We start from the raw sequence: 22639 nt of genomic DNA, 5'->3' as shown, positions 1-22639 counted from the left end.
AGTACATTATTGTGTTCTTTTTCTTGATGGATCTTCCTTTTATCAAAGAGTCTATGAGTAAAACATAGGACCCACATATATGTACAAATATTATGAAAAAAATCACCCATGACTAAAAGCCACCAGCTGTCCAAGGCAAAGAATCACATTATACTACCTCATTGGTTCAATAGCCTGACGTTTTTGACTCTTAGAATTTTCAGTTTAAATAACTGTTACTGTCAGTTGTTTTTAATGCTACTATTTGCTGCTGGGAAGTTGTGAGAGAGAATCACGAAACACGGCTGAATACATTGGCTACAATTTTTTTCTGTAGATCTCAGCTCATCCCCTCATTCTTGCTTCTTAATTTTTTTTACCATCGTCTCACATCCACTCAGAAAGGAACGTAAGAACATCCCCTAAGGCCTTCTGCTGTTCTCACTTCTGTGCTTCTTCCTTGGACATCTCATTTAGTCTAAAAAAATCTCACTCTAATTTTAGCACAGACTTTTATAGTGAACCTTACTTCCATTCTCCTAAAGACCTGTGACACCCCTCCTCTGCATACTCTTACCTCTGTCTCCACCCCTGCCTCATCCAGTCATGGCCCAGAATCCTGGGTATCTTAGAGAACTCTCCAAAGAGCTCAAACTCAAGTCTTGAAATATCTTTTGTCAACTGCTAGTTAAGGTATCTTTCAGCTAACTTTTCACCTAACAGTGGAAGCAGCTTCCCTGAATAAAAAGGTCACCTCAACTCGGTCACATGTGGCAACATATGAAGATATTTTGGGTTGTCATGACTGGGAAAAGGGCATGCTAGTGGCAACTGGTGAATAGAGACCAGGGATGCTGCTTACAAACCATCGTACACTGCACACGATGGTACCCATGACAAAGAATTAACTGGCCCAAACTAGCAATAGCGCTGAGGCTGATTGATAGAAGCTGCTGTTGAATAGTAAGTCAATTCATTTTTCTCTGTGGGAGAATAAATAAAAACAACCAATCTAGTGTAAAGGAGAGAATGGATGGCATTGAACCCTGCAGAATGAACTAAATAAAAATAAAATACACAAACTCATATAAATAATTGGAATTATATGAGTACATAATCAAAAGATAAAGTCAATGGAGCAGTTAGAATATCAGAGTAGCTTTTGACAATAATATATATTCTATTTTCTGACATTCTTTTCTCTCATTTCATCTTAATAGTCCTTCCTGTACCTTGCCTGGTATATGACCATGTCCATTCTTGGACACTACAATAACTTTTTTTTTGCTGCTCATCTTCTGGACATTGCTATGGGATTCAAGACATTAAGAACCATCTTGTCATCAGTAACTCACAATGGCAAACAGGTAAAAGTTTATCTTTTCTTTCCCTTGAAAAAACTGAAAAACTAACAAATATTCCAACAGAAGTAAAACCAAACCTCAAATGACAGTGTACAGTTTTAAAGCTTTTGTGGATAGAGGAGCTGTGCTTTTTCTCCTAGAAACCATAAGGATTTGTAGTTTGAGAGCCCCCTAGACCTACGTCAAGTCTTGGTTTGACTGATATAGCTTTGTGACCCTGGATAAATTATTTACCATTCCTAAATCTCAACTCCCTCATTTTGAAGGAAAGCAACAAAAGTACCTACCTTACCGGGGTTTTGTGAGAATTTGAAATAAAAACATAAACGTGGAGGTCTTAGCATAGGCCCTGGCACAGTAAATTCTCAGGAAAATGGTTATTGTTTTATTCCTAATATGATATTTGCTATATTTGATACTGTGGGGAAACCAAAGTATGCTACAACATCCTAACACACTAGTTGCATTATTAATAAAACAGATGCTGCATCCGTAATTTAATACAGTATTTTAAACCGGATATTCTTGGGCTCTTTTCCCCACTTTTATATTGGGCAAAAAGAATAATAATGTTTCACACCTGACAGGTCATGCTTACTTGGAAGAAAGTTGGCTTAATTTCAGATAATCAGCTTATGTTCTAATGCAACACACTTGTAATGTTAAAGTGTTCATTATTAATAAATTTATCAATTCATTCTCTATTTATCAAGTGTCCACTGAGAGGTAACACATTCTATGTTATTTACTTGGAATAAAAGAGTCCTTCTTTTTCCAGAATTTTATAATCCACCATATTTTAAAATTGGTGCCCTTCCTAAAACCTTGAACTATATCCACAGTTAAATTCACATTATCATGACCTTCAGTTTTCTAAATTTCAGCAGGCTGTTCTTATATATGTCACTCTAGTTTCTGAATATGAGTATGTTATGCATGGCATGGCATAAATCCAGTGACAAAAACTATACTGTGATTATTTGTTGGTCAGTTAGTAGATTAATTTTGAGCTCCAAGCATATTCAAAGAATTGGAGATGCTGAATCTGTGGAGTGTTTTCACACAAAAAATCTAGCACTATTCTCAATTTCTAAATTTTGCTTGTTTCTAAATTCTATTCCCTCTCTTTTTAAGGTATCAGATTTCCATTTGCAGAGATATAGAGAGCTTAGTCTTATAGTAAACATGTAAAATTTACGGTGGCTTTGTACTTAATTTATAGGAGTGAAGTAAGCCCTCTATTAAGACATGTTTTATTTCAGATAATTATAAAGTGATTTTTATAAGACTTAATATATGCCACCACAACATAAGGGGTATGTTGTAATCAGAGGAAGTTGATATAAAAAATAATGTATTTTAGTGTGTTTAGAATTTCTATGATGGAACCAGAAAAGTATTTTCACCAACTTGGTGGAAAGCACATTTAAAAAATATACATGAAAGTGAAACTGTTTTGCTCAGTAGTGTCTGATTCTTTGCAACCCCGCCAGGCTCCTCTGTCTATGGAATTCTCCAGGCAAGAATACTGGAGTGGGTAGCCTTTCCCTTCTCCAGGGGATCTTCCCAAACCTGGATTGAACCCAGGTCTCCCACATTACAGGCAGATTCTTTACATCCGAGCCACCAGGATAGCCCCCAAAATATTCATATACAAATTATGTGTATATTCATATATATACATATTCCATAAGATGTGTTTATATATACACGCATATATATATATATATATATATATATATATATATATATATATATATATAGTGTTTAGTTTGGAATTAAAAATTACGTGCAGCTGAAAGAAGACCTTTCAAACTGTGAATTTTATTTATACAACAAGAAAATTAGCCTTTAATACCAAATAACTAACACTATTTTGAAGTGTTTTTCCCAGTACTTCCTTGGCAGTCCAGTGATTAAGACTGATCTTCCAGTGCAGGGGGCATGGGTTCAATCCCTGGCTGGGAAACTAAGATCCTACATGCTATGTGGCATAGCCAAAAAAGTAAATATGTAACTAAAGGAGTCTTTCCCTTTGATCACTGCTTTATAGTAACAAAGCCAGACTTCTTAGTTTTTATTTTTTTAATATTTATATTACATACTATTAACAGGTATTCATTTCCAGGTGTTAGAAGAAATTCCTATTTTAATTTAGGATGTTATTGAAGGAAAACATGATTTGCAACCCCTCTTACTATCATAACAAAAATGAGATAGTTTTTATTAGGAATGTAAATTATTTAAAAGGAACAGACCTTATGAAAAGAAAGTATTTAGTATAGTATCTACCCCCAGATATTTAGATAATAGAAAAATGAACATATTAAGCTGCTTATTAATATTATTAAAACAATTATTTTAAATAATTTTATTAAAATAAATATTAATTAATAATTATCCAAATTGAATTTGGATAGGAAACTAAATCAGCGATTTTTCATATTCCAGTTATAGCATGCCTTTATTAGCCAATCAAGTAGTCAAGTTTTACATAAAGTAATCTGACAAAGTGATAAAATAAACAGACCATGAAAATAGACTTCCCCACTGAGGGTATAAGAAAAGGATGATTATAAGGTGTGGATTCCATTAGCTTTTAGTCAGTAAATCCACTGATTTGTATTTCTAATATATGTTCAATGTCACATTGCTTTCCAGCTTGTATTAACTGTTGGCTTATTGGCTGTTGTTGTATACCTATATACTGTCGTGGCATTCAATTTTTTCCGAAAATTCTACAATAAAAGTGAAGATGGCGATACACCAGACATGAAATGCGATGACATGCTAACAGTAAGTTCACACACTCTGATCTCATATGAGTGAAAAAAGTTCTCCTGCTTATTCTGTTCAGAGAATTGTATACTTATTCTTTCAGAGTGCAAAATATAAAGTAGTGTATACAGCAAAAGCTGTGTGGCTTTTTAAAGATTTTCATGTTTTGTGGAACATGGAGCATTTTTGCCAGTTTTGCACATCCGCTGCATCAGCCTGATAATTAATAGAATGCCAAGTAAAGTCCTTAGAACTGGAAGGATTAATGTAAACCCTTTAACCCATTGTTCATATATTCTAGGACAGCAGGTAAAGTTATTTCCTTGTAGAACATTTTGAAGGCTTAGGTATTTGTTCACCTTAATGATGTTAGCTGAAATTACTGATGTCCAAAAATACTTTTTATATTCAGTATCCTGGCTTAAATTACTCTTACTCTTGATTTTAAAATCAACAGACATTAAAGCTTTTATATTGTTTTATCACTCTTCTGTAACCTGCATCTCGGATACTGGCAAATCAGAAATTACCATACATGGGATCCTAGACTAGGAAGTAAAAATTAGACAAAATATTAACCATTACCTGGAAATAGATGAATCCTTCAATGAGCTCCAAGTCGAGACACCTATACCACTGAGCTTGGTATAAGTTAAAGAGATAGATATAGTGATGCTAAAATTACTCTAGGAAAAAATAAACATCTCAAAGGAATAATGAGCAAGAACTACTAACATTATAAAAGACTAGTAATGAAGACAATTTTCATACTAGAGAATGACAGAACAATGGAATAGTCTAGAAGTAGATTTAGATACACACGGAAATTAAAAGAATGATAAAAGTGGCCTTAGAAATTATAAAATGAAAAATAATAAATGGTAGAAGTACCATGGACATGCTTTTGGGGGAAAATTGATAAAAATTAATGCCAGCCAAATTCTTTACATCAAAATAAATCCCAAATGAAATGTCAATAAATAAACTTCAGTGCAAAAGAAATAAAAAATGAATGAAAGTTAAAACAGAATTTGACTTTTGAAATAATAACAATTTTTTAATGGGGAAAGGAGTTTGTATGACATAAAACCTAGGACTCATGCAAGCACAAAAAATTGCTTTAAGATTTTCCTTATAGTTGTTTCTTTTCAAAGGCAAATGACAGGCTAACAAAAACACGCTGAACACTGTAACAAAGAGCCAGTTTCCTTAATTTATAAAGTCTTAATCACATCCAGAAGAAGAAAAACAAGCAAATTATATGACTAGATAATTCACTGTAAAATAAATTGAGGTTGTAAATATGGAAAGATGCTCAGCTCTATCATAAGTTTAAGAATGCAAATCAAAACACTCAGTTGCCACCTAAAGACTTAATACCTAGAGTTATTGAATTGATTGAAAAACTGGCATCTTCATGAACATTAGTAGGAAGTTAACAGCAATTTTAGAGAAATTTTGTAATGATTATCAGATTTTTAAGTGTATTAATCTTTGATTTATACTTATGTCCCACTGCTATTAACTGATCTAATTTCATTCATAAATATGTCTCTGTATATTCAAGGATATTAGTTGCTATCACAAATTGAAATAATATAAATTATCATCTATAGGGTCCTAATTAAATAAATTATGGTAGATCCATATAATGGAAAAGTATGTAGCTTTTTCAAATAATAGATATGTTTGAATATGCTAATATGCAAAGACATACAAATTGTATTTAAGTGGGGTAAAAAAGCAAGATCCTGAACAGTATTGTGATAGAAGCCTAACGTACAAGATCACACACTCACACAAATATATATATTAGATATGTTGGACTATGTGTATGATTTTTCTGGAAGGATACATAAGAAACTGTTAGCAAGTGTTCTTACAGGAATTAGGGTCACAGATAAAGGAGAGAGAAAACTTAGGCTCTGGCAGACTGCCTAATCACTAGTAATAACCTTCACCAGAGTCGCTAACACCTCCTTCCTGCTTCTCCACACCCCTACCCTGCCATTCCAGGCCCAGGGAAGAAAGTACTCTAGAGATCCTTCAGCTCCTCTTCTGTGTGCTGCCTTTAAAACCACATGTTGTCTGTGTCCCGTGACCCTGAAGACTCGGGGTAGCGGCTGGCCAGAGGCAGGCAGGGGAGTGGGGGACTGCAAGATGCAACAAGACACAAAGGGCATTTGTGCCTACCCTGACCCACGGGAGATCCATTAACATTCCAAGAGAAACACCACAGAGGTTCTAAATCTCAGAATTCACAAGCCTTGGGTCATAGAGTTCCTCTGGAGTCATTCAGCCCCAGAGGGTATGATGCTCAGTGAACCCCTCAAGACTGATGGAAAGGAGGAGTGGTTTCAGACAGGGATATGCAGTGGCCTGTGTTACAGAGTGGGAACAATATGTGACTTAGTTTCCCCTCTCCCACCACGGCAAGACCACCTCCCACCCCCGCTGCCAAACGTCGTGGACTCTCCTTGCCACATCATGAGTCATCGTTGACCCTGTTCAAGTTGTTCCAGTGGTATCCTTAGATGACTACATTTTGAATTTTGCTCTCGGAATGAATTTCCATTGCTTTGGTAAATTTTGTCAATGGACTTACTATGAGAAGAATCCATGCATTATCTGAACACGAAGTGGGTTAGGAAGACCACTGCCTTTATCTGACTGATTTTACCCAGTGACATGACATACATATAAAGAACGTAGAGGAGTTTGCCTTACCTGCAGATGGGGAAATAGACTTGTTGATCTTTTCAACTATGGGCTTAGAACTGAGTTACAGCCAGGATTTTCTTCATTTTGAAGAATTTCTGTCCATATAGATTAGACTACGTCTGACCAACTCTGTCTTAGGTATTTCTGTCTCTACACATAACAATAAATGTACCTTGCCTTTGACTGAGGCGAGGTTGGAGGCATCACAGTTTTCATCCTGGGTGTGTGTTTCTTACAGAAGAAGACTCAGTCCCAAGACACCAACCACACCTCGGTTCCAGCCTCTCTTGTGACCATGTTCTGTGGTCAATCAGTTGAACCAGACAAGAGACTGAGTCGTTTCGCACACATTCAAATCCAGCTGATTGGCCTTAATAACTATTGTGTGAGGCCACATTATCTAGAGTAACCTTTCAGTTTTAGATCTGAAAAGTGAAAGTTGCTCAGTTGAGTCTGACTCTTTGCAACCCCGTGGACTTTAACCTGCCAGGCTCAGCTGTCCATGGACTTCTCCAGGCAAGAATACTGGAGTGGGTAGCCGTTCCCTTCCCCCGGGCCATTCCCTCCTCTAGGGGATCTTCCCAACCCAGAATCACACCAGGGTCTCCTGCGTTACAGGTGGATTCTTTACCAGCTGAGCTACGAGGGAAACCCTTTAGATCTGAAAACTCCTTTTAATTTGCTTCTTACAAATGCTTGTGTGGGTAGATTTGGAAGATGCCAACATCTGTAGAGTTTATTAAAAGTGGAGGCTTAGTAAAACCAAATATCTAGCAAGACGAAATTATGGAGTAGGAAATGGTCGGATTTAATTACTGTAATTCCCCTAGAGAATCCTTTATGCCAGTCTCCTTCGCATTTCTTTTTCAATGAGTAAAATCTAGTATTTTCATCTGAGATAGGTTTTTCTCACTTCTTTGGGTCTCAAGGAACACTGCAGGTTTTCCCAAGGATCTAATTCACCCGTCAGTGTTTCATAACTTACAGCAGGTGGCACTGTGACTGCAGTTTTGCAAACAGTGATGATTCACACTTAAATGTCTTTCCTTCTTTCTTTACTTATTTATTTATTTAGGGTCATGGTGTTTTGAGCCAGAGAATCAATCTAATTAAACCAGGAGTAACCTGATAGGATTTGAACCTCTTCACCATGAATGTAGGAGGAGAAAGTGAAAAGTAATCTGAAGTTTTAAAGTTCAGAGCGAAAAGCAGATTGTAGCTAGGGAGACTGATATGTCATATATGAGGGCATTCATCACAAAAGGAGTGGTTTTCAGCCTCAAATGCTTAGAGGAATCACCAGGAAAAATCCTTGTAAATCCACAGATCTTCAAGACCAACCCCAGATCCCTTGAGTCAGAAACTGTAGGGAAGATATAAAGACCCATGTATTTTGGAAAAAGCTTTCTAGGCAGTTGAGATAAAAAGTATACTCCTAGGGAAGTAACCTGCTTAGGTAATTGTTCTAAATTACTTACTTTACCTTATTTTCTCAAGGAATAATTTGTTTTCCTCTAGAGTCAATCTCTCTTTTTCTCTCCGTGTGTCTGTTACTCGTCCCTATCCCCGATTTTTTTCTTTTTCCAAGATAGAGATCTTACAAGGATATTTGTGTGTGTGTGTGTGTGTGTGTGTGTGTGTGCGTGCATGCGTGTGTGCTAAGTCACTTCAATCGTGTCTGACTCTGCAACCTTATGGACTGTAGCCCGCCAGGCTCCTCTCTCCTTGGGATTCTCCAGGCAAGAATACCGGAGTGGGTTGCCATGCCCTCCTCCAGGGGATCTTCCCCATCCAGGGATCAAACCACCAGTTCACTAGAAACTGCTACTCTTCCAGTGTTCCCTAAAGGCAACATAAACAATGATTAACCCCAGAATGTATTAGTTTAGGAGGTAGACCAAGGGGGGAAGTCACTGAACATTAAATCTTGAGAATTAACAACTGCCCTGGCCGGGTTTGTGTAGCACCAGGCATGTTCCTTCCTCATTACTCAGATTTTCTGAAGTAGTAAATCTTTTTGCTGCCCTGCATTGCCCCTCCAGCTCCTATTATCAGGTTGAAGCTGATTCTCTGAAAAGGAAGGTAGCTGAAAGAATTTCCCTTTTCAGGAGCAGAATGATAATCTGATAGCTGAAAGCCTGTCACCCCAGTGAGTGGGTGATCACCACACTTCCTTCTATTCTAACAAAACAACCGTCTCTCTGATATTTCTGGTGATAACTTCTGATAATGAAGGAGAATGCTGGGAAAATCTGTATCAAAATTCCATTGGTGAATTGTGTACTTTACTCATTTTCTTATTAAGAACTTTGGTATCTTATTAAGTCTAACTGATCACATCCACAAAACTCTGTCTTTTCACAGAATGGCCATATTTCATTTTAATGAAAAATGGTAGAATCCCCTCCTTAAAGTTCTTAGTGCTATTATAGAGTGAAGGTGAGCAGTGAGATAAGGATACTGCCAGGAGAGGCTAGGTGGCTGAAGAGAAATCTAAAAAGAAGATGTTTACCTCAGTAATTTAGCCTCATCCCATGGTCTTGTTTTCAACTTTAATATCTACAAAGTAAAAGTGGATCATTCGCCTGAAGACAGACTCACATTAACCAGAATCCTGAGTCATACATTTGAGTCAGAGTATTCACATTCCACACATTGAGTTCAAATAACAAGCTGATAGTCTTTTTCCCATAGAAAAACTCTATGTGGGGAGCCAAATTGTAATCCACAGTCTTCATCAGCAGGAATTATCTGGATGATCTTAGTCACATACGTGTCAAACAGGCAGGACTTGGAGAGCTAGGATTCTAGGACCTGAACTGGGAACTGCAGTTGATCTACTGAGGACTCACAGTAGGTATTATTGTGAGGAGTTAAAGAGCCAGAATTGGACAGAGAGACGGGCCCGACCATAGGCAGGTAGATTGTCCAAACTGGGTCCCCAGCCCAAGGGGGCAGGACGGATTACAAACAAAGCTAAGGATGCAAAAGCCAGAAACGGATGGACTGTGCTAGTTCATTAAGTAAATAGTGAGCAGCTGCAATGATGATTCTGTTTCATGTGGCCACAGTTAAGCACATGTGAGAATAGATATGGAGAAAAACATATAACCCCCAGTTTTTCTTAATAAGAGCAAGAAATTCACATGGTAAAAATAATTCCAATAGTATGTAAGAGTATATAAGGGAAAATAAAACTTTCTCTTCCCACATATCCACTGTTAACAGTTTCAAGCACTGTTTTAGATATTAGTTATAAGAAATTAATGTGGTATCCAAAGGTTTTTCTTTTTAATTAATTTTTTATTGAAGGATAATTGCTTTACAGAACTTTGCTGTTTTCTGTCAAACCTCAACATGATTCAGCCATCAGTTCAGTTAGCTCAGTCGCTCAGTTGTGTCCGACTCTTTGTGACCCCATGAGTCACAGCACGCCAGGCCTCCCTGTCCATCACCAACTCCCGGAGTTTACTCAAACTCATGTCTGTCGAGACGGTGACACCATCCAGCCATCTCTTCCTCTGTCGTCCCCTTCTTCTGCCCCAAATTCCTTCCAGCATCAGGGTCATTTCCAATGAGTCAACTCTTCACATGAGGTGACCAAAGTACTGGGGTTTCAGCTTCAGCATCAGTCCTTCCAATGAACACCCAGGACTGATATCCTTTAGGATGGACTGGTTGGATCTCCTTGCAGTCCAAGGGACTCTCAAGAATCTTCTCCAACACCACAGTTCAAACGCATCAATTTTTCGGCACTCAGCTTTCTTCACCGTCCAACTCTCACATCCATACATGACCACTGGAAATGCCATAGCCTCAACTAGATGAACCTTTGTTGGCAAAGTAATGTCTCTGCTTTTTAATATGCTATCTAGATTGGCCGTAACTTTCCTTCCAAGGAGTGTCTTTTAATTTCATGACTGCAGTGATATTGGAGCCCAAAAACTGAAGTCTGCTACTGTTTCCCCATCCCTTTCCCATGAAGTGATGGGACCAGATGCCATGAGCTTAGTTTTCTGAATGTTGAGCTTTAAGCCAACTTTTTCACTCTCCTCTTTCACTTTCATCAAGAGGCTTTTTAGTTCCTCTTCACTTTCTGCCATAAGGGTGGTGTCATCTGCATGTCTGAGGTTATTGATATTTCTCCCAGCAATCTTGATTCCAGCTTGTGCTTCTTCCAGCCCAGCGTTTCTCATGATGTCCTCTGCATATAAGTTAAATAAGCAGGGTGACAATATACAGCCTTGATGTACTCCTTTTCCTATTTGGAACGAATCTGTTGTTCCATGTCCAGTTCTAACTGTTGCTTCCTGACCTGCATACAGGTTTCTCAAGAGGCAGGTCAGGTGGTCTGGTACTCCCATCTCTTTCAGAATTTTTCACAGTTTATTGTGATCCACACAGTCAAAGACTTTGGCATAGTCAATAAAGCAGAAATAGATGTTTTTCTCTTGCTCTCTTGCTTTTTCGATGATCCAGCAGATGTTGGTAACTTGCTCTCTGATTCCTCTGCCTTTTCTAAAACCAGCTTGAACATCTGGAATTTCATGGTTCACATATTGCTGTAGCCTGGCTTGGAGAATTTTGAGCATTACTTTACTAGCGTGGGAGATGAGTGCAATTGTGCGGTAGTTTAAGCATTCTTTGGCATTGCCTTTCTTAGGGATTGGAATGAAAACTGACCTTTTCAAGTCCTGTGGCCACTGCTGAGTTTTCCAAATTTGGTGACATATTGAGGTCAGCACTTTCACAGCATCATCTTTCAGGATTTGTAATAGCTCAGCTGGAATTCCATCACCTCCACTAGCTTTGTTCATAGTGATGCTTTCTAAGGCCCACTTGACTTCACATTCCAGGATGTCTGGCTCTAGGTGAGTGATCACACCATCATGATTATCTGGATCGTGAAGATCTTTTTTGTACAGTTCTTCTGTGTATTCTTGCCACCTCTTCTTAATATCTTCTGCTTCTGTTAGGTGCCTACCATTTCTGTCCTTTATTGAGCCCATCTTTGCATGAAATGTTCCATTGGTATCTCTAATTTTCTTGAAGAGATCTCTAGTCTTTCCCATTCTGTTGTTTTCCTCTATTTCTTTGCATTGATCGCTGAGGAAGGCTTTCTTATCTCTCCTTGCTCTTCTTTGGAACTCTGCATTCAAATGGGAATATCTTTCCTTTTCTCCTTTGCTTTTCACTTCTCTTCTTTTCACAGCTATTTGTAAGGCCTCCTCAGACAACCATAGGTATACATGTATCTCCTCCCTTTTCAACCTTCCTCTCATCTCCCTTGTCATCCCACCCCTCCAGGTTGATACAGACCCCTGTTTGTGTTTCATGAGCCATACAGCACACTCCCATTGGCTATCTATTTTACATTTGGTAATGTAAGTTTCCATGTTACTCTTTCCATACATCTCACCCTCTTCTTCCCTCTCCCCATGTCCATAAGTCTATTCTCTATGTCTGTTTCTCCACTGTTGCCCTGTAAATAAATTCTTCAGTACCATTTTTCTAGATTCCATATATATACATTAGAACACATTAGAACAAATTCTTCCTGACTTACTTCACTCTGTATAATAGGTTCTAGGTTCATCCACCTCATTAGAACTGATGAAAATGCATTCCTTTTTATGGCTGAGTAATATTCCATTGTGTATATGTACCACAACTTCTTTATCCGTTCATCTGTCGATGGACATCTAGGTTGCTTCCATGTTTCAGCTATTGTAAATAGTGCTGCAATGAACAATGGGATACATGTGTCTCTTTCAGTTTTGGTTTCCTCAGGGTATATGCCTAGGAGTGGAATTGCTGGGTCATATGGTGGTTTTATTCTAGTTTTTAAAGGAATCTCCATACCGTCTTCCATATTGGCTGTATCAGTTTACATTCCCACCAACAGTGCAAGAGTGTTCCTTTTTCTCCATACCCTCTCCAGCATTTACTGTTTGTAGACTTTTTGACAATAGTCATTCTGACTGGTATGAGGTGATATCTCACTGTAGTTTTGATTTGCATTTCTCTAATAATGAGCAGTGTTGAGCATCTTTTCACGTGTGTTAGCCATCTGTATGTCTTCTTTGGAAAAATGTCTGTTTAGGTCTTTTTCCCACTTTTTGATTGGGCTCTTTGTTTTTCTGGCATTGAGTTCCTTCTATGCTCATTTTTTGAAGAGTTTTAATCATAAATCGGTGCTGAATTTTGTCAAAGGCTTTTTTGACATCTATTGAGATTATCATATGGTTTTTATCTTTCAATTTGTTAATATGCTGTGTCACATTGATTGATTTGTGTATATTGAAGAATCCAATTCTTGCATCCCTGGAATAAACCAAACTTGCACATGGTGTATGAGCTTTTTGATGTGTTGCTGAATTCTGTTTGCTAAAATTTTGTTGAGGATTTTTGCATCTATGTTCATCAGTGATATTGGCCTGTACTTTTCTTTTTTTGTGTTGTCTTTGTCTAGTTTTGGTGTCAGGGTGATGGTGGCCTCGTAGAATAAGTTTGGAAGTGTTTCTTCCTCTGCAATTTTTGAAAGAGTTTTAGAAGGATAGGCATTAACTCTTCTCTAAATGTTTCATGGAATTCTCCTGTGAAGCCCTCTGGTCCTGGGCTTTTATTTTGGGGGAGATTTTTGAGCCTAGCATCAATTTCAGTGCTTGTAATTGGGTTGTTCATAATTTCTATTTCTTCCTGGTTCAGTCTTGGAAGATTGAACTTTTCTAAGAATCTGTCCATTTCTTCCAGGTTATCCATTTTATTTTCATATGGTTGTTCATAATAGTCTCTTGTAATCCTTTATATTTCTGCAGTGTCTGTTGTAACCTCTCCTTTTTCATTTCTAACTTTGTTGATTTGATTCTTCTCTCTCTTTTCTTGTTGAGTTTGGTTAAAGGTTTGTCAATTTTGTTTACCTTCTCAAAGAACAAGCTTTTAGTTTTATTAATCTTTACTATTGTTTCTTTCATTTCTTTTTCATATATCTCTACTGAAATATTTATGATTTCTTTCCTTCTCTAACTTCAGTACTTTTTTGTTCTTTTTTCAGTTGTTTTAGGTGTAAAGTTAGGTTGTCTATTCGATGCTCTCCTTGTTTCTTGAGGATAGGATTGTATTGCTATAAACTTTCCTCTTAAAACTGCTTTTGTTGCATCCATAGGTTTTGAGTTGTCATGTTTTCATTGTCATTTGTTTCTAGAAATTTTTTTATTTTCCTTTTGATTTCTTCAGTAACCTCTTGGTTATTTAGAAATGTGTTGTTTAATCTCCATGTGTTTGTGTTTCTTACAGTTTTTTCCTTGTAATTGATATCTAGTCTCATAGCATTGTGGTTGGAGAAGACACTTGATATGATTTCAGTTTTCTTAAGTTTACTGAAGTTTGATTTGTGACCCAAGATGTGGTCTATCCTGGAGAATATTCCATGTGCACTTGAGAAGAAGGTGTATTCTTCTGATTTTGGATGGAATGTCCTGAAGATATCAATGAGATCCATCTCATCTAATGTATCATTTAAGACTTGTGTTCTTTATTAATTTTGTTTAGATGACCTGGCCATTGGTGTGAGTGGGGTGTTAATGTCTCCTACTATTATTGTGTTACTGTCAGTTTCTCCTTTTATGTCTGTTAATGTTTGTCTTTTGTATAGAGTGTTGTATTATGTTTTGAGTGTTGGGTGCAGAGATATTTACAACTGTTATGTCTTCCTCTTGGATTGATCCCTTGATCATTATGTAGCATCCTTCCTTATCTCTTGTAATATTCTTTATTTTAAGGTCTGTTTTGTCTGATATGAGGATTACTACTCCAGCTTTCGTTTGATTTCCATTTGAGGGAATGTATTTTTCCGTCCTCTCATTTTCAGTCTATATGTGTCTTTAGGTCTGAAGTGGGTTTCTTGTAGACAGCTACAATATATATGGGCCTTGTTTTTGTATCCATTCAGCCAGGCTGTGTCTTTTGGTTGCAGCATTTAGTCCACTTACATTTAAAGTAATTATTGATATACATGTTCCTATTGCCATTTTCTTAATTGTTTGGGGTTGATTTTGTAGATCTTTTTTCTTCTCTTGTGTTTCTTGACCATATGAGTCCCTTTAACATTTGTTGGAAAGCTGGTTTGGTGGTTAAATTCTCTTAACTTTTGGTTGTCTGAAAAGCTTTTTATCTCTGCATCAATTTTGAATGCAATCCTTACTGGTACAGTAATCTTGTAGATTTTTCCCTTTCATTACTTTAAATATATCCTGTCATTCCCTTCTGGCCTGCAGAGTTTCTGCTGAAAGATCAGCTGTTGAGCATATGGGGTTTCCCCTGTATGTTACTTGTTGCTTCTCCCTTGCTGCTTTTAATATTCTTTCTTTGTGTTTAGTCTTTGTTAGTTTGATTAGCATGTGTTTTGGCGTGTTTCTCCTTGGGTTTATCCTGGGTATGGTAGTCTTTGTGCCTCTTGGACTTGATTTTTTTTTTAAACTTTTTATTTATTTATTTTCATTTATTTTTATTAGTTGGGGGCTAATTACTTTACAATATTGTAGTGGTTTTTGCCACACACTGACATGAATCAGCCATGGATTTACATGTGTTCCCCATCCTGAACCTCCTCCCACCTCCCTCCCCATCTCATCCCTATGCCTCTTGGACTTGATTGACTATTTCTGTTTCCATGTTGGGGAAATTTTCAACTATAATCTCTTCAAAAATTTTCTCATACCCTTTCTTTTTCTCTTCTTCTTCTGGGACCCCTATAATTTGAATGTTGGTACATTTGATACGGTCCCAGAAGTCTCTGAGACTGTCCTCAGTTCTTTTCATTCTTTTTACTTTATTCTGCTCTTCAAAAGTTATTTCCACCATGTTATCTTCCAGCTCACTTATTCATTCTTCTGCTTCAGATATTCTGCTATTTATTCCTTCTAGAGTATTTTTAATTTCAGTAATTGTGTTGTTTTTCTATTTATGTTTGTTCTTTAATTCTTCTAGGTCTTTGTTGATTAAGTCTTGCATTTTCTCCATTTTGTTTTCAAGGTTTTTGTTCACCTTTACTATCATTATTCTGAATTCTTTTTCAGGTCTTTTCCCTATTTCCTCTTCATTTATTTGGACTTCTGTGTTTCTAGTTTGTTTCTTCATTTGTGTAGTATTCCTCTGCCTTTTCTTTTTTTTTTTTTAACTTATTATGGTTGAGGTCTCCTTTTCCCAGACTTCAAGGGAAGTTGAATTGTTTCCTTGAAGAAGGTTGAATTCTTTCTTCCTTTTGGTTTCTGCCCTCCTAAGGTTCATCCAGTAGTTTGTGTAAGCTTCATATAGGGTGAGATTTGTGGTGATTTTTTGTTTATTTGTTTGTTTTTCCTCTGATGGGAAAGACTGAGTGAGGTGGTAATCCTGTCTGCTGGTGATTTGTATTTTGTTTTGTTTGATTTTTAGATGAGGCATCCTGCATAGGGTGGTGCAATTGATGGTTGGGTGATGTATTCATGTGGTTTCCTTTGTGTGAGTTCTCAGTATTTGATGCTGCCTAGGGTTAGTTCTCAGAGAAGGCAATGGCACCCCACCCTAGTACTCGCACCTGGAAAATCCCATGGACGGAGGAGCCTGGTAGGCTGCAGTCCATGGAGTCGCGAAGAGTCAGACACGACTGAAGTGACTTAGCAGTAGCAGCAGCAGGGTTAGTTCTCTGGCAGTCTAGGGTCTTGGAGTCAGTACTCCCACTGCAAATGCTCAGGGCTTGATCTCTGGTCAGAAATGAAGATTCCACAAGTGGTTTGCTATGGCATTTAGTGAGATTAAAACAAATATCCAATTTGAGAAACCAAAGATGAACCTCAGACAAATGACAGTTATAAAATCAGGCAAATAATAATTAAAATAATGGAATATACACATACACATATACACCCATGAGCAAAGTGTAAATAATCCAACAAAAATATAGTAGATTGACCTGGCAAACAGAGGAAATAAAAAATTATATTTACCAGTTAAGAACTAAAGCACAAACTGTAAAACAAAACTAAAGCATGGTGCTAAGTGAGAAATAAAGCAATAAAAAGAAAACTAACAAATATGTTGAGAGGGTGGGAAAGAAAGAATAGATATGCAAAGTTAAATAGAGGTAGATGAAGAAGATTCATATACATTAAAGATTAAATGCAAGGGGAAGATAACAGCAGGAAAGGCAAACAAAGGAATAAATATAGAAGAAATTGAATAGATTTTTAAAAATTAAAATTAAAAGTGAAAAAAAAAAGCCAGAAGAAAGAAAAAGGCCAAAAAAAAGGAAAATTCCATAGATCTGCAAAAGCCCAACACATAGGCAGAGGTTTACAGCAACAATAAAAAGTGTGACTGAATACCCACACATATATATATACACCTGTAAGCAAAATCAAAACAGTTCAACAAAAATAAAGTACAATAGATTGACCCAGTGAACAAAGGAAACCAAAAATTATATCTAGCAGAACAAAACTAGCTAAAGCACAAACTGGAAAACAAAACTAAAGCTAGGTACCAATTGGGGTATAAAGCAATGAAAATAAACCTAACAAATATGTTGAGAGGAAAGGAGAGAAAGAAAAGAAAGAACAAATAGATATGCAAAGTTGAATAGAGGTAGATAAAGAAGATTTATATATGTTAAAGATGAACTGCAAGAGGAAAAGAACAGTAGGAAAAGCAAACAAAGGAATAAATGTAGAAAAAATAACAATAGTTTTAAAAACTTAAAAAGAAAAAAAAAAAGGAAAACTCTACAGAATTGCAAAAGCCCAATGTAGCGGTAGAGGTTTATAACAACAATAAAAAATGTGACTGTGGAACAAAAACCAAACTCAAAAAGCTTAATTGTATTTCTTAGTGCCAATAAAATAGAGAACTACAACATAAGGGGGGGAAAAGGGAAATAAGAAATGAAAAAAAAAAATTCCTGAAGAATCCACAGAACAAGTCAAAAAATTAGAAGAATAAATGTTTTTCTTCAGTCACTGCTGTCAGAGTCCTTTCCCTCGCTGGGAGTCACCGTCCACCTCACCTCCCCGGGATGCCCTCCAGCACTGCTGGTCTCTGGACCTGCTGTGGTGGCAGCTCAGGTTCTAACCTGGTCCTGCTCCTGTGTGCCCTTGCCTCCAATGCCCACTGCTGTCAGAGCTAGTGCGTTTTCTTTTGTGGGAGCTCTCAGTGGCCTTTTATATACTCCTTAGACACAGAGTCTGCCTAGTTGATTGTGTGGATTTATTCTGCAGCTTGTACAGCTGGTGGGAAAGTTTTGGATCTTCCTTAACCACACTGCCCCTGGGTTTCAATTGTGGTTTTATTTTTACCTCTACATGTGAGTCATCCACTGGGTTTGCGCCTGAGGCTGCCCTGGAGAGCTTGGGTTTGCCCCGTGAGGGCCAGGTGTGGAGGTGGTGCAGCTGCTTGGGTCACAGGGGTTATGGCAGCACCAGGTACTCAGGGGGATTGGCAGCTAGGACAGCAGGAAATATAGTGCTCTAGAAGGGTATGGCAACCAGTACTGGCAAATACCCTCCAGTATTCTTGCCTGGAGAACCCTCCTTCCTGACAGAGAAGTCTGGCAGGCCACAGTCTACAGGGTCGCAAAGAGTCAGACATAACCGAAGTGACCCTGCATGCATAAAGGCAAGCCTTTTTTTGCCTGTGGCAGCTCTGCCCCCGTGAGAGCTGAGTGTGAAGGTGGCATAGCTGCTTGGCTTGTGGGGACCCTGGGGGCACCAAATGTGCAGGGACACGGACTGCCTCCCCTGCAGGAGTTATGGCCCTGTCAGTCTTTTTTTGAACCTCTTGTAGCTGGTAATCAGAAGGCCTCTTTGTCCAGTCTTTGTAGCTCTGCCCATTCAGGTGCTTAGAGGACTCCCTTGGCTGGGGTCCTTCTCTGTTGTTCCGCGCATCAGGCACATAGAGGGGGCCCCCCCTGGCTTGGGTCCTACTCCGTAGAATGGAGCATCAGGCACTTAAAGGGGCATCCTGGGTGAGGTCCTACTCTGTAGGTCAGTGCATTAGGCATTTGATGGGCCAGCCTGTCTATTGTTCAGTTGCTGGTGCTGGCCTGTGGAAAGGAGACGCTATGGTGATGGTTCCACCCACTTTGCGTGACTCAGCAGTATCACCTTGCTTCCATGGCTGCCTGGCTTTCCTCCATAGGCATTTCCCACCCCAGTCTCCTCCTTCACATCTCCTCAATCCATCTCTCCACAGTCAACATCAGCCCTCACACTGGGATTGCTCCACAATCCCTAAACTCCCGCTCCCAGCCGCTGCACCTTCCAGGGGACCAGTGTTCCTGTCCAGGGTATGTGTGGTTGTGGCAAGGGCAAGGACTGTGTGAGTCTCATTCAATTTAGGCTGCCACAGATCGTCTGTTTCACTCCCAGCCTTAAATGTTTCTCCTCTGACTCAGAGAATTGCCCCCATGTGGGGATTAGACCCCTGCTTCAGTTCCCCCACCTGCCGAGGGCAGGTCCAATTCTACTAACACTCCTGTTTTTCCCCCTAGTTCCTTCATCCTACCGAGTTTTGCATGGTTCTATATATTCTTTTCCACTGGTCAGGTACTCTTGTCCACTCTCAGCTGGTGTTCTGCGTGCACTTCAGGGTCTGAAGGTGTATTCCTGTTGTATCCATGGAGAGAGATGTGCTGCATGTTCACCTCCTCTGCCATCTTGTTCTCTCTCCCCACTTAATTACAGTTCCTTGTCTTGACAACCATATCAGTGCTCTTATACTAACTGACAAGGGGCCAGTTACTTTGTGTTCTAAAACCTACAGTCCAATGAAGACGGTCTTTTTTTTTTTATTAGTTGGAGGCTAATTACTTTGCAGTATTGTAGTGGTTTTTGTGATACATTGACATGAATCAGCCATGGATTTACATGTATTCCCCATCCCGATCCCCCCCCCACTCATCTCCCTCTCTACCCGATCCTTCTGGGTTTTCCCAGTGCACCAGGCCTGAGCACTTGTCTCATGCATCCCACCTGGGCTGGTGGTCTGTTTCACTATAGATAATATACATGCTGTTCTCTCGAAACATCCCACCCTCCCTTCCCCCACAGAGTTCAAAAGTCTGTTCTGTGCATCTGTGTCTCTTTTTTCTGTTTTGCACATAGGGTTATCGTTACCATCTTTCTAAATTCCATATATATGTGTTAGTATGCTGTAATGTTCTTTATCTTTCTGGCTTACTTCACTCTGTATAATGGGCTCCAGTTTCATCCATCTTATTAGAATTGATTCAAATGAATTCTTTTTAACGGCTGAGTAATATTCCATGGTGTATATGTACCACAGCTTCCTTATCCATTCGTCTGCTGATGGGCATCTAGGCTGCTTCCATGTCCTGGCTATTATAAACAGTGCTGCGATGAACATTGGGGTGCATGTGTCTCTTTCAGATCTGGTTTCCTTGGTGTGTATGCCCAGGAGTGGTATTGCTGGGTCATATGGCAGTTCTATTTCCAGTTTTTTAAGGAATCTCCACACTGTTCTCCATAGCGGCTGTACTAGTTTGCATTCCCACCAACAGTGTAAGAGGGTTCCCTTTTCTCCACACGCTTTCCAGTATTTATTGCTTGTAGACTTTTGGATAGCAGCCATCCTGACTGGCGTGTAATGGTACCTCATTGTGGTTTTGATTTGCATTTCTCTGATGATGAGTGATGTTGAGCATCTTTTCATGTGTTTGTTAGCCATCTGTATGTCTTCTTTGGAGAAATGTCTGTTTAGTTCTTTGGCCCATGTTTTGATTGGGTCATTTATTTTTCTGGAATTGAGCTTCAGGAGTTGCTTGTATATTTTTGAGATTAGTCCTTTGTCTGTTGCTTCGTTTGGTATTATTTTCTCCCAATCTGAGGGCTGGAATACGTTCTTTAATAACATCCCTGTTGGTGGATTTGGCCAGGCAGTAACTGGACTATGGAAAATACTGCCTTATTCCAAAAAGGCATTGAACATCTTTTTCAAAGGAGGTTAAAATTTGTCATGTAGATTTCAAAAATCATTGAAAAAGCTTCCTTCTTCTCTCTCTGGGTGATCCAGCTTTTCACTTATCTATTCATTATATACAGGACCACTACCATGAAGAATGTAAATTGTGTGTGGTCTTCCATCAATATAGACTGAGTTTGAGCAAGCTCCGGGAGTTGGTGAACAACAGGGAAGCCTGCTGTGCTGCAGTCCGTGGGGTCACAAAGAGTCAGACATTACTTAGCGACTGAACAACAGCAGGAGGTATCTTGACAGTTTAACCAAAATGAACAACTGACAGGACACTCAGAATTTGGAAAACAATTTTTTTTTTGCAAGCCTTTGCTTCACTGCACCAAAAACGGTTCTTTCTTTTTATGCATGATTGACAGGTATTCAATGCAGTGCATTTCTTTGAGGTACTTGATAGTTCCCTAAACAACTTTAATCAACTTAGAAGAAATATATGTACATCTGAAAACACAGCCAAGATGACCTGGACCTGTTTCTCACATCCAGGGCATTTTCACTCACCCAAACTGAGGAGACTCTTGGGGCATCTCCCCAAAGGCTTTCTTAAAGTGTCTTCAAATCTTACTTCCAGAGATTAATTCAGTAGGTGATACCAGGAATTCGGAATGTTTACGCCTCTGGGAGATGTGGATGCAGAATTAAGTTTAGACACCACTGATCTCATCAGGCTGTCTGTATGAGTATTTTGGTATTATCTTGTATTCTTTGCTTGAATTTGGTGCTCTTTAAAACTACTTGAGGATTTGAGGTGTATCTGAGCTGTTCTCCAGGAAACAACCGGCTAATCATAATTTTTCACTCTTCAGTCATCCCCAGTGAGTTTTAAGTGCTGAACATTATTCAGGCACTGATGATACAGGGCTTCCCAGGGTGCCAGTGGTAAAGAATCTGCCTGCCGGTGCAGGAAATGCAAGAAACCTGGGTTTGATCCCTGGGTCGGGAAGATCCCCTGGAGAAGCAAATGGCACCCCACTCCAGTATTCTTGCCTGGGAAATCCCATGGACAGAGAAGCCTGGTAGGCTACAGTCCCCGGGGTCACAAAGAGTTGGACATGACTGAGCAGTCATGCAAGATGCAAAGACGCAAGATGACAAGGAAGTAACCCAAGTAATTCTTCTTATAATGGGACTAATTATAATGAAATGAGATCATAAAACATCAAATGAAAAATAAGTTGGAGATACAAGTCTGGGATTCAAGAAAGAGACCTGAGGTGTAAACAGAAATATTTTATAATTACCACAGATGATGCTTAAGTGTGAAACTAGAAAAGTTTTCTAAGGGAATGTCCTAAAAGAAAAAAAAAAAAGAAATCAGAGAACCCAATCCTGGGGATCAGTTTATGAAGAGATAGGGAGATGAGGAAAAAGTGGCCGACAGGGCTGAGAAGGAATGACCAGAAATATAAGGGGGGAAACCCCACAACCAAGAATTATCTTTTCTGAAATGTTAATAGTGATGAGGCTGAGAAACCCCACCCCAAAGCATTTTACTACACCCTTTTATTGGCAGTGGACATTTGCAGCAGTACATATTGTTGGTTACTTTAAACTTTTAGCATCTTAATGATAAGCTGCTATTTCTTCCCTGCCTCTCTCATTTTTCTTTATTCTAGAAATTAAAGTTAAAAAACTTTGTGCATTATATTCCACATATGATAGATGAGGGGATGATAAGTCTTAAGTCTGATTTTTTTTTCTTTATTTTCTTAATTTTTTTTTTCTTTATTCTTTATTTCTAACATTCTATCCAGTTATACACTGGACTTTTACTT

General features: G+C 38.6%; 1 protein-coding gene across 1 annotated transcript in view; it reads left to right on the top strand.

Moving 5' to 3' along the window:
* Nucleotides 1-22639, top strand: part of RYR2 (ryanodine receptor 2) — an 813831-nt gene that overhangs the window by 773910 nt on the left and 17282 nt on the right. The window contains exons 100-101 of the mRNA XM_065922240.1: nt 1200-1346; nt 4005-4139. Of these exons, the coding sequence (XP_065778312.1) occupies nt 1200-1346; nt 4005-4139 (282 nt within the window). The remainder of the gene's footprint in view (nt 1-1199; nt 1347-4004; nt 4140-22639) is intronic.

This window comes from Muntiacus reevesi, chromosome 2, assembly GCF_963930625.1.
Source record: "Muntiacus reevesi chromosome 2, mMunRee1.1, whole genome shotgun sequence".
Classification (NCBI taxonomy): Eukaryota; Metazoa; Chordata; class Mammalia; order Artiodactyla; family Cervidae; genus Muntiacus; species Muntiacus reevesi.
This window is presented reverse-complemented; position numbering and strand designations above follow the sequence as displayed.